General features: G+C 45.4%; 1 protein-coding gene across 5 annotated transcripts in view; it reads left to right on the forward strand.

Annotated features, from left to right (window-relative positions):
* The window catches only part of LOC130595172 (SET-binding protein-like), a 61,379-nt gene that overhangs the window by 23,084 nt on the left and 20,463 nt on the right, over positions 1 to 17,832 (forward strand). For 3 of the 5 annotated variants that reach the window (XM_057401670.1, XM_057401671.1, XM_057401672.1), the window contains exons 2-3: positions 3,591 to 4,212; positions 4,471 to 6,256. In XM_057401670.1, the coding sequence (XP_057257653.1) occupies positions 3,751 to 4,212; positions 4,471 to 4,662 (654 nt within the window). In that variant the 5' untranslated portion in view covers positions 3,591 to 3,750 and the 3' untranslated portion in view covers positions 4,663 to 6,256. Of the gene's footprint in view, positions 1 to 3,590; positions 4,213 to 4,470; positions 6,257 to 10,735; positions 11,725 to 17,832 lie in introns of those variants that run through there. The other 2 variants (XM_057401674.1, XM_057401673.1) reach the window with 2 other exon arrangements.

The following is a 17,832-nucleotide window of genomic DNA, read 5'->3' on the forward strand; positions in this document are numbered from 1 at the left end:
TATTCACCATTTGGTTTTCTCACTGGAAAAATTGGAGTGTTATATTGTGATTCACATTCTTCTAAAATTTGGTATTTTAAAAATTTCTCAATTGTTTTTATAATTCCATATCTTGCTTCTAGTTTTAATGGATATTGTTTAATCCTTACTGGTTTAGCTCCGTCTTTTAATTCTACTACTATTGGCTGAGCTGCTTTTGATTTCCCCAGGATTTCGGTTTCCCAAACTGTTGGTATTACAGCCTGTTCTGCTTCTTTTGGAATTTGTGGAATAGGTTTGTCTTTGAGAACTAAAATCTGTCCCGTTTTCGATTCAGGGATTTGCATTATCAATTCACCGTTTTCAAAAGCAATTGTAGAATCCAATTTACTTAATAAGTCTCGTCCCAATAGAGGAACGGGACATTCAGGCACGTATAAAAATTCATGTGTCAATTCTTTTCCTCTAAATCGCAGATCTAGGGGCTGCAAGAATGGCCGTATTTCCTCCTTCCCTGTGGCTCCCACAACTGTCGTAGTTCTTTCCCCTAACCTCCCGTGTAAATCATTTAAAACTGAATAGGTAGCCCCTGTGTCTATTAAAAACTTCACTTCTTTTTCTCCCAATTGGATTTTGAGTTTTCATACTCATTTTCATTACACGTTCTACTTTATCAGGGCTTTCTCTATATGTTCCTGCTGATTGTTTCCAGATGACTAAATCTCCAGATGAGAAGGGTACCTTAACATACACCGGGCCCTCACTCCCACCCCCTGTCTTAAAGGCGCCAGCACTGCTTTAGGTACCTGGGTTCACATTTTTCCTTCCCGATTTCCCCTCCAGCGAGTTCTGTGTGAAACCAGAGTAGCGGGGAGGGTTGCCCTCTGATCTTCCCTACGCTGGCAACTTCCCATGCTTTCAAGATCACTATCACTCTCTTCCTCACTGTTATCTTCTCCCCCCCCTTCCTCCATTCGAAGCCAGTGGGGCTGATGGGGTCACTACTAAATCCAGACTTTCAATGTCCCTCTGGTGTTGTAAACTATTGTCTACAGCAAGGCATTGCATATACCTTTTTGGTAACACTTATACTCTTGATTAGCATTTACCTTCACATCCATTATTCCACAGGATTTTTTTTTTTTTGCCACTCATCATTATTTCTTAAAGCAAAGAATAGACAAACATATGGTACCTCATCCCATTTTCCTTCCCTTTTGCAATACAACATCAACTGCAATATAGTATTGTTCTGTAAAGTCCCATTTTCAAGCTATTTCTCCTGATCCTCTAGTTCATACTGTGTCCACCATACATTATAGTAATCAATTAGTTTACTTTTCTTCATATTCTGCCCAAATCGACCCTCCTTCCAGTGGCTTAAAAGACAGCCTAATGGGGACGACTTACTCAGGGATCGACGACATTTTACAAATACAAAGAGATCTCTAAAACAAGTTTCTTTCACACCACACACACACCATTTTTTTTCTTCCCCCTTTTTTTTTTTTTACTTAACACTGAGTTACAATGTCTAGCTAGACAGATGCTGATCCTGCAGCACAAATACCAATACGAATACCAAACCACATTTGCCAAACCTGCAGAGCTTTCGCTACTGTCTAATGGACGGCGCCTAGGCTTTTACCCTGAGAGCTCTCTAGCCCCAACCAAGCGCAGCTTTCACCGCGTCTAACAGGCAGGCTTTCTACTAGTCCAGCCAAACGCAGCTTTTTCGCTGTGTATAACAGGCAGGCTTTTACCAGACCTTTACCGAAGGTCAATACCATACACCAGACTTTTACCAAAGGTCAATACCATACACCAGACCTTTACCAAAGGTTAATACCATACATTTACTAGAAATCGGTACCGTAACCCAGATCAAAAGCACCTTTCTTACTGTGTCAGAGGTCCGTCGTGAGCAGCGGAGGTCGGTCGCGGTCAATGGCTCCCCGAGAATCTCTCGGTGCTGGCTGGAGCAAGATTGAGACGTGATCCGCCTCAGCAATGCCCGCGAGGTCCCATCTGGGTTGCCAAAATGTTAGCGTAAGAACTGACACATAACCACCGGAATGGTTATATGAGGTGCTTTATTGAAGCACTGGGAAACCAGGGGCACGCGCCCAAATCTGGCTTCAACCCCGTTACATCGCGCTCGCAATTTATACACTAAAAATGTCGTCACTAATACATATTCAACACAGATTATATCACTGACTAATACTTATGCATTAAGGATCGCCACATCAGTCTATTACGACATCAGCCTCTTTTGCGCTTGCACAGCCCCCCCCCTCTGGTGGTCGTCCTGATGAAGTAAGGAGTCTTCCTCGGATGAAGTAAGAACTCTTCCTCAGGTTGTCCTGTTCACTTTTCTGTTCCTTGGACATGTCCCAATCATTATCTGGACGCCAGCATTCTCTTATTTTCACTTGACTACTCCTGGTACCTTCGTGAGTTCTGCTTCGGTAGAGTTTCACAATACTCCCTAAATCCACCCATATACAGTTCCCCATATATGGCTATGTTAATTGCTTATCATTATAGCTACCATTGTAATATTTAGTTATAAAGTAACTAAGATACACAATAGCAGAATTTCAACTTGTTCTTAATACAAAAGAAACCCTCTACTGATTAACAAATATAATCATCTTTTCTCTTTGTACTATTGTTTCAACACACAATTTCACCTATTACTAACAAAAGCACCTCAACACCTTTAAAACACAGTGTTATTTTTTAACCAAATGTTTAGTATTTGGTTTTCTTTGTCTAATGACATAGAATGGTGATACATCTTTTGCCTCAGTTGAACATTCAGCAGCTTCTCCCATTAACTTTGGCTGAGACTTTGTAAGGTCCTGAATATGTTTCCATCTCAAAGGGTTCAATCTATGATCTTTTAAAGAAAGCTGACATTTGAAAGGATGAGAGCACAGTCTGCTTCAGTCAGCCCTTGCCAAAGAGCAGTAGTACCCAAGGGCATGAAGAACTCTGGAAAGCACTGAGGTTTAGCTTTCTTCCATTGCTTTCAATACTCAGGTCTCTAATACGCCCTACAAGAGACCCAGGTGGAGACTCCTGCAGTTCCAGCATCCCAGGGAGCATCTCGGGCTTGAATCTCTGCTGCCTGATTCATAGGGCAATACCATGTTTTCTGTACTCTGATGACTGTGTTAATGTTTAACCTGAGGCAAGTGTCTGCTTCTATTTTTTTATTATTTTTTTTCTCCCTCTAAAAAACCCTGACAGCAAGTACTTTGAAGTAACAAGGGGGTTCATGGCTATAGAGAGCTTGTTGCCCCCTCATATATTTCCACAAGTCTTGAGTGGAAGGCTTTTATATTTATATACCATTATTTGGGTTTTTTGGATATCCATTTTTGTCAATTTAGCAATACATGTGGCTCTTGTTCATTGCTTTGCGGTACTAGATCCAGCCCTCAGAAATGCTGGCCAGCCTTGCCTCTCATTTTGCTTCAAGAAAGGCCCTTGAGATGCTGCAGGGGAAGCCCAAGTGTGCTCTGTTTTAGTCATTTCCACACTCATGTTTGATATGTGTGTGCATGCTAACTTCCTTTTTTTCTTCTACTTTATTTTGACAGTGGAAAATTTGGTCTCTTCTGAGAAACTTGCAGCTTCTGGACATTGAATTTGGTGGACAGTTACCATTTGTTCCCTGGGATTGTACCTGCTCTTGCTCTCCTCATCCCCTCCCACACTCCCCTTCCCTCTGATAAAACTCCAGGGCATTGCAGTATTGCTATGGAGCCCAGGGAGACTTTGGGCAGCTCCTGGCAAAGGGGAGGTGTAGCAGACTTTCTGCCAACTGCTGTGGTCTCTGTGAAGCCTCCACTTACCGCCAGCTGTGTAGAGGAGATGATGCTGCCTGCGGCGGGCTCGGGGAAAGGGATTCTGGTAAGCAGTGAGAGGCTGGAGCCCAAGGAAGAGGATGGTTCTGGGAGAGATATGGATTCCAGTTCCAATGCAGACAGTGAGAAATGGGTGGCGGGAGATGGCCTAGAGGAGCAGGAATTTTCCATCAAGGAAGCTAACTTCACGGAGGGGAGTTTAAAACTAAAGATCCAGACCACTAAGAGAGCTAAGAAGCCCCCAAAGAACTTGGAGAACTATATTTGCCCTCCTGAGATCAAAATCACCATCAAGCAATCTGGGAAAAATAGCAAAACAGCTAAAGAGGAGGACAGATCCCACTCAAGAAAGAAGGTAAGTCCTATTCTTTCCTATTCTATCCCTTTCTGCTGAAAGCAGAGGGAGAGGGTAGGATTAAACCTGCTCAGTTTGTGTCTGAGCAGAGGAGAGCAGCTGAGGCAGGAGAAGAAAAGCAAAGGCTCTGTGGGCAATTAGGTACCTGCCTCAGGATGCCGCTGGCCACATGGAGGAGAGCTGAGATGACAGAGGACTTCCTTCTTTTTTTTTTTATTTTTTTTTTCCTTTAATGTGTTAATTCTCATCATCTTTCAGATGTGGAAGTGCAAATCCCAGCTGCTGGTAAACAAATTCTTCAAGGAGCATGGTCAGGGATTTGCATCCTCTCTGCTCCCCCCCCCCCAAATTGCAATGGAGTCTGACATAAGTTATTCACCCCAACACCCCTTTCATTCTCCCTTCCCTGCCAGCCCATCCCGTGGTCAGCCTTTGGCTGTAAAGATTTGAAGGTAAAGGCCAGTGCATCAGCCTAGGAAAGGGCCAAACCTTAAATGAGTGGGGCTAGCAGCATCCAAAAGGCTATGACTGAAATATATGCTGAATGCTGACAGGCAGCAGAATAGAGGTAGACAAGGGCCAAATTCCTGTTTTCTCCTCTAATTGAGAAAATAGTTTTAGTGGTATTCAGGCAGGCTGCAAATCATAACTCTGAGAATGTCATCTAGCTGGGGAGGGGAAGGAGGGGAGGACCTAAGTGGAAGCTCCAATCCCACTAAACCTGTTTCCGCAAACTTTGCACTTACACTCCTGAAAATCCCTGGAGCCTGGTGCTTACATTTTGCTTGTTCATTTTTCCCATGCAATTGCCACATAAAAATATCCCCCCTCTGAACTCAAAATGTCTCCCAAGCAGAATTTGCCCCATTCCTGATGTTTTTGTGGCCACAGAAGTCTTGCTTTGCAAGTCTAGCTTCTTGCATGAAGGTACTATCATGTAAAATCTGGGTGTTGTGAGGATACAGCTATCATCTGCTGGTCAGGAGGTGAATGAGCTGTTTCAGCAGATAGTGTGGATGAGATTTGATAGTGTGTCAGTAAAACATGACAACTACTCAACCCTCAAGTATGTCTGCTTGTAGTGTGGAGAATACTCAGCTGTGTTACAAGCCTGACTGATGCAGGATGCCTGTGTGCTCAGGCAGGGCTGTTACAGTCACTGTGAAAGCAAAGGGAGAGAAATTGTGTTTGTCTGGTGCATCAGAGGTCAGCTGTGCTGTGTCCTGCCTTGGCCCAGTCCTCTAGCATCCCTTGCTTGCTCTTGGATGTGGGTCGAAGGCTCCAGTGCACTTGGGAGAAGGAAATCCCAGCCTGATGTGACCAAAAGCAGTTAGTTGATCTTTCACACTCTGTTATCTTCCTCCAAGGGGTGATTTAATCCTGGATATCCCCTCTGCCTTAAGCTTTCTGCCTCCCTTTTCCCCAAATACTCCTGCTAAAGCTGATAATGTACTGGGAAGGTTTCAATTAACATAATTTCCTTCTTACTTAGAAATCCCTGGTTAAATAAGGAGCTGAGGGAGAAGGGGAAGAAAGACATAAAGAGAAGCAGTTCCTTGAGCCAAAAAACAGCATGAGGGTCAGCAGAGTTTCTTTTGCTTCTATATGCTTATGTCATAAAACTTGGAGACTGGCTTATAAAATGTTTTCTGGAGAATGTCATAGCTGCGTAACCTTAAATCTTAACCTAACAATAGCGTGTGTGCCTTTAACATAGTAGAATAAACCAAACTGCTCTAACTTACTAATGAGTAGAGAGAAAGGAATGTTTGGCTGATGGGGGAAGGAACATAACGGGACTGATAACTAAGGAGACAGTAAATAAGACCAAGGATACCAGCCTTCAAGATAGCAGAGTGGTGCCCAACATGGAGTGAGACTGGAACAGAACAGAAGCAAGAACATACCAACTGCTAACTCGGCACTAGGACCTTGCAAGTGTGCACAAACACTGAGGTCATTCAGTAAACACAGTGAGGAAGACTGTCGAGGACCACCAAAGGCCTCCACTCAGCAAGAAAGTACATGTGTAATTAGGATGCAAATATAACTTTTTTCCTGGAAAAGCTATGAATATGCATGTGTATGCTAAATAAATAGCCACTGTTGGCAAATATTGGGCATGCTCACCTTTGCGAAATGATTTGTGTGTGTGCACCCAGTGCTGCAGTAAAGAATGCCTTCTTTCTAAAACTCCAAATTGAGTCTTAGAGAGTTTCTCCAACTGACTTCTGTGGTAACAATTTGGTGCCCAAACAGGGACAACCTGCCATGTTTTCCGTGGATCTGGGGAGTCTCTGGGACCTTCATGCTGGCAATCAGGGGAGTTTCCCTGAAAGGAACCACAGCTACCCAGACCGACTCGGGACCTCGGTAAGACCCTGATTTTATTTATTTGAAAAGGCATTCTTTCTGGTTCCTTTCCACGTAAGGCACAGGGGATGCTTTGCACAGTGGGTAAAAGGTAGTTTGGTTTTGGTCAACCAGACTTTGGTATTTGGTGGAGGTCAGGATCATGGGTGCCACTGCCTCCAAAGGGGGGATCCTGAAAAAGTCCCCACTGGGTTGCATTTTGCAACAGTCTGGAATCTGGGTGGAGGTCAGGACCACTGCCTCCATAGGGGGTTTTGAAGAAATCCCCATTGGGTTGCATTTTGCAACACTGGATACAAATCAGTGAACCCCTGAGTGGCTTGGTCACCTGGGAGATTTTCAAACAAAGTGGTGGACCCCTGGGTGGTTCAGTTACTCGGGACACTCTGGTAAAACACTGTAATCAATGGTGGTTGTTATCCTTGAGATGAAAAGGAAAGTGGAATGAAGTAGCTTATGAGGAAATGTTTTTCACTTTGAGATTTCGTCTGGAATGGCAAAAGGATTGTAGTTTTAATTTTGCACCCCAGGACCTGTTAGTATTGTCCTTGGAGAAAAATTTGCTTAAACGCTGTTGCTCTTTGTGCAGCATAGGATAGTTATGCACTAAGCATTTGATGAATGCAGAGGAGGATTTGGATTTGATGGTAGCCCCCTGGAGAAAGGGGTATTGTGAATAATGGGGCTGAAGGTTCTGACAATGAGAATCAAGCACAAGCCCTGGAGATATTAGAGGGGGCTGAAGGATTTTGCCCTACAGCAGGGCAAACTAGGGGAAAACAAGGGGAAACTGTCACTGCACCTTTAAGACAAGCTGTGGGCAATGATGGTCTGGTCATGATAAAGATTCCCTTTACCATTATAGATTAGAATATTTGGAAACAAGTGGTGGGTAATTATGCATCATGCTTTTGAGAATGTTGACAGGAATACGATTATTTGTACAGCTCAGACCACAGTAGAGCAACAAATAAGAGCAGGCACACTGGCAGGTATAGTGAATCTTCAGGTACCTAACCGTGATCCTAACTGGGACCCTAATCAGGACCAGGGCAGTGTCATGGTTTAAGCCCAAACGTATCTCAGAAAACCATGCAGTCTCTCTCTCACTCCCCCCCCCTTCCTATCCCCACTCCCGGAGGGATGGGGAGGAGAATTGAAAGGATGTAACTCCCACGGGTTGAGATAAGAACAGTTCAGTAACTAAGGTATAACACAAACCACTACTGCTGCCACCAATAATAATAATGATAAGGGAAATAACAAGGGAAGAAAACACATCCGCTCACCAGCCACGGACTGATACCCAGTCCAACCTAGCAGTGATTTAGCCCTTCCAGGTAACTGCCCCCAGTTCTACATCCTGGGCATGGCGTGCTGTGGTATGGAATACCTCTTTGGCTAGTTTGGGTCAGGTGTCCTGTCTCTGCTTCTTCCCAGCTTCCCCTCCTCCCTGGCAGAGCATGAGACTCACAAAGTCCTTGGTCAGACTAAACATTACTTAGCAACAACTAAAAACACTGGTGTTATCAGCGCTGTTCCCAGGCAGAAAGTCAAAACACAATGCTGCACCAGCTACTAAGAAGGAGACAAATGACTGCTACTGCTGAACCCAGGATGGTATCCACCCCTTATGCCATACCATTCATGTCATGCTCAGATTCCACATTTTTGATATCGCATCACTCTTACATATATACATCCACACACCCACAAAGAGAGAATCATTCCTTAGCGCAAGGACCAATCCCTGTAAAGCTGCTGAGTCCATCAGGTCCATGATGTCAGTCTCCATCTCTTGTAACAGTCTTTCAGAGCAGGAGAGAGAGTGTGATGTAGTCAATCTGCCAGGCCTCCCAATATTTGTAGTTCAGCCGTCGTCCTCCATACCATAGAGACTTTAACTGCTTGGCTTGCTTAATTGCAGCACGTTTCAAACTCGTGAATAACCTGAGCAATAGCATCCATTACTAAGTCCACCCCTCGATCATGAGTCCATCTGTATGTTGCATCTCTGCCCTGATGGCCTGAAGTGTCATGAGCCCACCAAGCTCAAAATAATTCACCCTCCCCTTCAACAGTTTCTGCAACTTGTCTTTGGGGACTCCATACAGGTGCCTTCCATCTCTGATGCTTCCAAAGCACTGGAGGGCCCAGTGGGCTAGATATTTGCCCATACTGTCCCACACACCCTGCCACTCATGACTGTGCAACCTTGGGGAAAATCTCTTGGTCCTCCTATATTGTCGTCTAACCCTAGAGAAGACCCAAATCCGACTCTGCTTAACTTTTGAGATCAGATGAAATGGTTGTGGGTAAAACACATTCTGTATGTGTGCCAACATGGTGATCCCCATCACAATCAGCAGGCAGGTCTCAAGGATACCCAAAGGCCATTGTCCTGGGTTCAGCAGTAGCAGTCATGTTTTTCCTTTGTGCTAGCTGGTGCAGTGCTGTGTTTTGACTTCTAGCTTGAGAACAGTGTTGGTGAAGCCGATGTTTTCGGTTGTTGCTAAGTGATGTTTACCCTGACCAAGGACTCTGTGAGGCTCATGCTCTGCCAGGGAGGAGAGGAAGCTGTGAGGAAGCAGAGACGGGGCGCCTGACCCGGGCTAGCCGGGGAGGTATTCTATACCACAGCACGTCATGCCCGGGGTGGGGGGGTAACTGGGAGTTACCCGGAAGGACAGGGGCTTCCAGGTGGAACTCGCTTTCTTGGCCGGTGGTATCGTATTCTCTTCCCTTGTTATTTTCCCTTATCATTGTTTTAGCTGATAGTAGCAGTGGTGATTTGTTGCTGGACTGTTCTTGTCTCAACCCGTAGGAGTTCTACATCCTGGGCACTATGTGCTGTGGTGTGGAATACCTCTTTGGTTAGTTTGGGTCAGGTGTCCTGTCTCTGCTTCCTCCCGGCTTCCCCTCCTCCCTGGCAGAGCATGAGACTCATAAAGTCCTTGGTCAGACTAAACATTACTTAGCAACAGCTAAAAACATTGGTGTTATCAGTGCTGTTCCCAGGCCGAAAGTCAAAACCACATCACTGCACCAGGTACTAAGAAGGGGACAAATGACTGCTACTGCTGAACCCAGGACAGGCAGGCAGGCTTTGAAACAGTATCAGAGGTGGATTTTATTCAGTATTAGGAATGTGGTCCCCAAGGCAGTGAACTGGTCTAAGTTATATGAAATAAAGCAAGATATAAATGAATCACCTTTTGGATTCATGGAAAGATTAAAATAGGTGATGCATAAATATACTACTACTGATCCTGAATTGAAGGAAGGAAGGAAAGGACCATTATGAGTTGGGAAAGATAATGAATGTGGCCTGGGAGATCTGTCGCAATTGGACCACCATTGCTCTGGTGCAAGTTCCCTGAAATGGTTCTAATGGTGGTGGGAAGGGTTTCGAGTCCCTGATTATTAATATATATATTAATAATATAATTAATATAATACAATATTGTGTATTGTGGGTTATAGTGTGTCAGGTTTCAACTAGGAATATCTTATAGGATATGTGGGGGCATAAAATAAGCTCCAGAGTAAACTTGGACTGTTTAGGGGGAAAAAAAAAAGAAAATATTGTTGTCTGTAACTCTCACCCAGGAAAGCAGGAAAGGGGGAGAGCAGCCTGAGAGGAAAGGGTCGGAAAGAAGGATTACATAGAAAGGTTTGTGAACAGACTCCACTGGAAGTGAGAATGCCTTCAAAATCAAAATAAACACTGGAGATTTATTGTAATGTCAGGAGAGTCAGAGAGAATGATTACTTGAGATGAAGATTGAGGAGGACTGGGGGAAGTTTCGAATCCCTCCCCAGCAGAACCCCTGGCTACAGTTAGGTTGGGGAATGATAAGATAAAATTTCTTGTAGAAACAGAACATGCTTATTCTGTTATAAGTACTTGTAACGAGTAATTAAGCAAACAAACAGCTTCAGGCATTGGTGCCACAGGGTGGACAGGAACCCGGCCCTTCTTTAAAATTTTAAAATTGTCTAACAGATGTTGGCCCATCAATTTCTTTGCATGCCTGAGTACCCCATGCTGTTATTGGATATTACATGCATAAGTTAGGTTTAAAGAAAGAAAATTGAGCTACATGTTCCTGATGAAAAGGCTGTGGAGACATGAGTTTTTATGTTACAGAAACCAGCCACTGAGCCAGATATACCATAAGAAGTGGAGAATACATCCCACAAGTATGGGCTGCTGGAGCACCAGGAAGATCATGAAGCAAGAAAAGGACTAGAGACTCCAATAGAAAAATTTATCAAATACTTGGTGACAAAAATGGACTAACAACCATTCTGGAACAGAAAAGTAGACACTGGCTTTCCCCAGGCAGGCTGTTAAAACATCAGGCTGTGCTTTTAGAACAAGAGGATGTAGAATTGAAAGTGACTAACCTTTTGAACCCAGCAGTGGTTTTTGACAAGTGATCCAGAAGCGGGAGAGCTGTCTCACAACTGTTTGAAAACTATTGAGCAGGTGTATTTCAGTCATACTGACCTGCAAGATACATCCCTGAAGGATGTGGTTTGAGAACTGTTTATGGACAGCAGCAGCTTTATGAAAATGGAAACCAGAAAGCAGGATACGCTGTGGTAACCAAACATAAGATAATAGATGCTAAAGCCCTGCATTCCTTCCCCCCCCCCCCCCAACACATCAGCACAGAAAACCAAGCTGATGGTGCTACTCAGACTTCTGGAATTGTCAGAAAGTCAAAATTTGCTTTTAAGGCACATCAATTTGATAACACTCCAGTGAATATTGGTGATCACGTTGCTGACAAAGCAGCCAAAGAAACTGTGGGTGTGGACCTTTTATTAATATTGCCGCATAAGTATCAGTGCTTGAATAATGAAGTTCCAAGTTATCAAACAGAGGATGAGAAATTACCTAGTCTATTAAGATCCAAGAAGCATGATGAAGGATGGTGGGTTATACCAAACAGGCAAGTAATAATTGCCCAGCCTCTTATGAGAAGAAAACCACCAGGCAACTCATGGGGGAACAGAATCAATGACTGAGGCTTTAAAGCTCCAAGTTCTGAGTATGCAAATGGCTGGAACTATAGAAGTGTTACAAAGAAGTGTGAACCTTGTTTACAATGCTAAGAGACCCCCACCTGGAACAACAAAGGCAGCTGTCCAGAAGACTATTGGCAAGTGGTTTTTACAAAATTGCCACAGCACAATGGGCTCAAATATATGTATATATTGGTACTAACAGATATGTTTTCTGGTTGGCTGGAGGCTTTCCCTTGTTGCACCAATATGGCTCGTGAAGTAGTAAAACATTTATTGAATCAAATAATACCCTGATATGGTGTACCAGCAGGCTTGTCCTCAGGTCTGCATTTTGTTGCAGTAGTTAGGAAGGTGGGAGAGTGTTTGGGAATCAAGTGGGATCTGCATACCCTATATAGACCTCAGGCTAGTGGGAAGTGGAATGGATGAATCAGATACTCGAGTTACAATTAAAATATGTCAAGAAACTTCTTTAACTTGCTTATAAGCCTTACCAATTGCTTTGGTAGGATACAAATACATCCAGGAAGGAATCACGTGAATCCATATGAACTGATGTATGGGTGGCCTTACCAACTGCCTTTTGTTCCTGGTGATATTTTTTTGCAGGGAAAACAGGATCTCTGACAATACCTAGTGGCACTGGGTAAAACTCTGATTCAGAGAAAACTCCAGGAACAAACTTGCCAACAAAGTTTTCAAGTTGACAAGCAGGTATTCTTTATTGCAGTGCTGGGAGACACGGGGGATAGCTCCCTCTGACGTGTGTCTCTGTCTTGCTACACAAGCCGTCCTTATATAGTCCCTGGGCATACATACATATTCATGAGGCTACGTATGGATTACATCATTTTGCAGAAAGTTCCCTGCATGCGTACAGAATTGTGGTGCTGGTCTCTGAGGGTTGTTTACTTCTTCCAACAATCTTCATCACTTCTGGCAGCCTTTGAAGCACACATGGTGGATGCTTATACAAGCTTAATTGGTTCATTAGCACCAGAGACATAATAATCCTCCTATCCTCCTACCCATCCTGGACACCTGCCATTCCCAGATACTCCTTATCCTTGCATCCTGTTCTAGACTGTTTTTCTTAAAACTACGTCAACTCTAACAATTTATCTTGTACAAGAATTCTCAGTATGTTCTCTAGCTGTACTCTACTTTTTTTTCTATGTATCATGGACCTCAGTAATTTTCCATTGCTACTGTTACAAAACCATCAAACTTAACATTACTTAAAACTGATTCCAAAGGTTTCTATATTCCATGTTGTGATTTTGTGCTCCCCCCTTGTCTCAACTCTTAACTCTGGTAATATCTTGTTAGGACATTACCCAGACTCTAGCTGGACAATGCAAATCTGGACTAAGGGACCACAAACTGTCAATTGGAATGCTCCAGAAGGGAAAGGGTGGTATTGATTGTGTAATAATACTGCTAGAAGGGCCCTTCCCCCCAGTATGGACTGGAAAATTGTCGTGGTTTAAACCCAGCCAGGCAACTTGTTCACTCACTCCCAGTGAGTGGTGGTGGGCTGACAAAAATCGAGCCCCTCCCCCCCCCCCCCCCGGGGCTCTCCCCTTCCGTGCTCCTGGAGGAATGGGGAGGAGGATCGAAAGGGCGCAACTTCTATGGGTTGAGACAAGAACAGTCCAGCAACCAATGTACAACACAAATCACCACTGCTACTACCAACTACAACAATGATAAGAGAAAATAACAAGGGAAGAGAATACGATACCACCAGCCAAGAAATGAGTCCCACCTGGAAGCCCGTGTCCTTCCGGGTAACTCCCAGTTACCCCCCACCCCGGCCATGACGTGCTGTGGTATGGAACACCTCCCCGGCTAGCCTGGGTCAGGCGCCCTGTCTCTGCTTCCTCACAGCTTCCCCTCCTCCCTGGCAGAGCATGAGCCTCACAAAGTCCTTGGTCAGGGTAAACATCACTTAGCAACAACCGAAAACATCGGTTTCACCAACGTTGTTCCCAGGCTGGAAGTCAAAACACAGCACTGCACCAGCTAACACAAAGGAGAAACATGACTGCTACTGCTGAACCCAGGACATTATCCACCCCTTATTCCATACCATTCACGTCATGCTCAGATCCCACATTTTCAATACACCATCGCTCTCCCACATATATACATCCATATACATACAGACCAAGAGAAAAAGATCATTTTCTTAGTGCATGGACCAATCCCTATAATGCTGCCGAGTCCATTCGGTCCATGATGTCAGGTTCCACCTCTGGTAACAATCTTTCAGGGCAGGAAAGGCTGTGTGCAGTATTGGATCGTTGCCTGCTGATGCTGGTCGTTCCTTTACTGCGGAACTCATCTGTTTCTATCAAAGTTCATTCTCTGTTGGGATGATAGTTGGAGGGAAGTCAGGGCCAGTCGCTGGTGACCTGAAGACATCTAGTTGATGGGCTATAAAAGTATTACACAGCAGGCAACAGTATACAATTGAGTTCACTGGCTGTTTTCCCCTAAAATCAAATCCCCTTGAGGTATACATCAGACTTCCCCATCTTCCCGCATTACCCACCAAGTATATCCAGGTCCCTGAGAAAAAGCAATCCCACGAGTGGGTTTGCCTTTACCTGAAGCAGGAATAACCCAGACTGTCTTCCCCAACAAATTCTTCATATGCACCACGGGAACTTTGTCCCCCTCTACAATATGTAAAAGTTCTGACTGGGCTTGGCTGGGCTGGCCCTGTTGGCAGATCCTCTGGTGTTGACCAACCAGGTGGCCTTTGGTAAGTGTGTATCCCAATGCTTGAAAGTTCCCCCACCCATTGCTCTCAGTGTAGTTTTTAACAGCCCATTGTACCATTCAATTTTCCCAGAGGCTGGTGCATGGTAGGGGATGTGATATACCCACTCAATGCCATGCTCTTTGGCCCAAATATCTATAAGGTTATTCCGGAAATGAGTCCCATTGTCTGACTCAATTCTCTCTGGGGTGCCGTGTCGCCACAAAATCTGTTTCTCAAGGCCCAGGATAGTGTTCCGGGCAGTGGCATGGGGCACAGCGTGTGTTTCCAGCCACCTGGTGGTTGCTTCCACCATGGTAAGCACATGGCGCTTGCCTTGGCGGGTTGGTGGCAGTGTGATATCGTCAATCTGCCAGGCCTCCCCATATTTATACTTCAGCCATCGTCCTCCATACCAAAGAGGCTTTAACCGCTTGGCTTGTTTAATTGCAGCACATGTTTCACACTCATGAATAACCTGGGCAATAGTGTCCATTGTTAAGTCCACCCCTCGGTCACGGGCCCATCTATATGTTGCATCTCTGCCCTGATGGCCTGAAGTGTCATGGGCCCACCGGGCCAAAAATAATTCACCTTTATGTTGCCAATCTAAGTCCATCTGAGCCACTTCAATCTTAGCCGCTTTATCCACTTGTTGGTTGTTCTGGTGTTCCTCAGTGGCCTGACTCTTGGGTACATGGGCATCTACATGACGTAACTTTACCACCGGTTCTGCACCCGGGCAGCAATATCTTTCTACAGTGCAGCAGCCCAAATGGATTTACCTCTGCGTTGCCAGTTGCTCTGCTTCCATTGCTTCAACCACCCCCACAGGGCATTTGCCACCATCCATGAGTCAGTATAGAGATAAAGTACTGGCCACTTTTCTCGTTCAGCAATGTCCAGGGCCAGCTGGATGGCTTTCACCTCGGCAAATTGACTCAATTCACCCTCTCCTTCAGCAGTTTCTGCAACTTGTCGTCCAGGACTCCATACAGCTGCCTTCCATCTCCGATGCTTTCCCACAATACGGCAAGAGCCATCAGTAAACAAGGCATACTGCTTTTCACTTTCTGACAGTTTATTATATGGTGGGGCCTCTTCAGCACGCACCGCCTCCTCCTTTGGTGACATTCCGAAATCTTTGCCCTCTGGCCAGTCCATGATGACTTCTAGAATGCCTGGACGACTGGGATTTCCTATTTGAGTTCATTGTGTAATTAGTGCAGCCCATTTACTCCATGTAGCATCAGTTGCATGATGTGTAGAGGAGACCCTGCCTTTGAACATCCAGCCCAGCACGGGCAACCAGGGTGCCAGGAGGAGCTGTGCTTCAGTGCCAATCACTTCCGAAGCAGCTCAAACCCCTTCATAGGCTGCCAGTATCTCTTTCTCAGTTGGGGTATAGCTGGCCTCAGATCCTTTATATCCCCGACTCCGAAAGCCGAGGGGTTGACCTCGAGTCTCCCCTGGAGCTTTCTGCCAGAGGCTCCAGGTAGGACTGTTCTCCCCAGCTGCAGTGTACAGTACATTTTTTACATCTGGCCCCGTCCGGACTGGTCCAAGGGCTACTGCATGAACTATATCGCGTTTAATTTGCTCAAAGGCTTGTTGTTGCTCAGGGCCCCATTTAAAATCATTCTTTTTCTGGGTCACATGATAGAGAGGGCTTACAATCGAACTGTAATTTGGGATGTGCATTCTCCAGAACCCCACTGCACCCAAGAAAGCTTGCGTTTCCTTCTTATTAGTTGATGGAGGCATTGCTGTTATCTTGTTGATCACATCTGTGGGGATCTGTCTACGTCCATCTTGCCAGTTTATTCCCAAAAATTGAATCTCCTGTGCAGGTCCCTTGACCTTACTCCGTTTTATGGCAAAACCGGCTTTCAGCAGGATTTGGATTACTTTCCTCCCTTTCTCAAAGACTTCTTCTGCTGTATCGCCCCACACAATGATGTCATCAATGTATTGCAGGTGTTCTGGAGCTTGCCCCTGTTCCAGTGCAGTCTGGATCAGTCCATGGCAAATGGTAGGGCTGTGTTTCCACCCCTGGGGCAGTAGGTTCCAAGTGAACTGGACACCCTTCCAAGTAAAAGCAAACTGTGGCCTGCACTCTGCTGCCAAAGGAATGGAGAAAAATGCATTGGCAGTATCAATCGTGGCATACCACTTGGCTGCCTTTGACTCTAGTTCATACTGAAGTTCTAGCATGTCCGGTACGGCAGCACTCAATGGTGGTGTGACTTCATTCAGGCCACGATAGTCTACTGTTAGTCTCCATTCTCCATTAGACTTTCGCACTGGCCATATGGGGCTATTGAAGGGTGAGCGGGTCCTGCTGATCACTCCCTGACTCTCCAGTCTACGGATCAGCTGATGGATGGGAATCAGGGAGTCTCGGTTGGTGCGATATTGCCGCCGGTGCACTGTTGTGGTCGCAATTGGCATTTGTTGTTCTTCAACTTTCAGCAACCCCACAGCAGAGGGATCTTCTGAAAGACCAGGCAAGGTGGACAGCTGCTCAATTTCCTCAGTCTCCAAAGCAGCAATACCAAAAGCCCACCGTTACCCTTTTGGGTCTTTGAAGTACCCTCTCTTGAGGTAGTCTATGCCGAGGATGCATGGAGCCTCTGGACGAGGCACAATAGGGTGCTTTTGCCATTCCATCCCAGTCAGGCTGATTTCAGCCTCCAGCACAGTCAACTCTTGGGATCCTCCTGTCACTCAGAAATATAGATGGGTTCCACCCCTTGATAGCTTGATAGCATCAGGGTACACTGTGCACCGGTATCTACTAGAGCCTTATACTTGTGTGGGACTGATGTGCCAGGCCATCTGATCCACACAGTCCAGTAAATCCGATTGTCCCCTACCTCCACCTGGCTGGAGGCAGGGCCCCTCTAATGGTCATCACAGTGTTGGACACTTAAGTCGTGGTAAAAGGGATTATTCTTCGTTGTCACAGGAGCTGGAGTAAAATCAGCTCTTCCACTCCATCTGGGAGTGGTGAATTCATTGTTTCTTCATCTCGCTTCACCCTTCTTGCCTCGTTTTTGCTTGTTCTCTTGCGTACAGGGGCAATCGATATTGGTACGAATTGGTCCTCTGGTTTGGCTGCAGTGATTATCACTGTGGTTTGAGTAGCAACTGTACTTGTTGCTGGGGGTGGTGCAGCTGCTGTGCTTGGAGCTGGGGTAACCGCGCTGTCTGTTGCAGTTGAAGTTTGAGCAGCTGCTGTACTTGCCGCTGGGGTAGCTGTGCTGTTCATTGCAGCCAAAGTTTGAGTAGCGACTGTTGCTTTGCCCTCAGATCCGCCGACATTCTTTTCCTTTTGAAGGTGCTGGATAGTGTTGAACAAGGCCCTGTAAGCATAGGTCAAGCCCCAGCACGTTGCCATGATTTGTCCATCTCTGGTATGGCCAGAATGACCACACACCTCA

The sequence above is a fragment of the Pezoporus wallicus genome, unplaced genomic scaffold (genome assembly GCF_028554395.1).
Source record: "Pezoporus wallicus isolate ANWC-B61680 ecotype Strahan unplaced genomic scaffold, APGP_CSIRO_Pwel_v1 contig_5304, whole genome shotgun sequence".
Lineage (NCBI taxonomy): Eukaryota > Metazoa > Chordata > Aves > Psittaciformes > Psittacidae > Pezoporus > Pezoporus wallicus.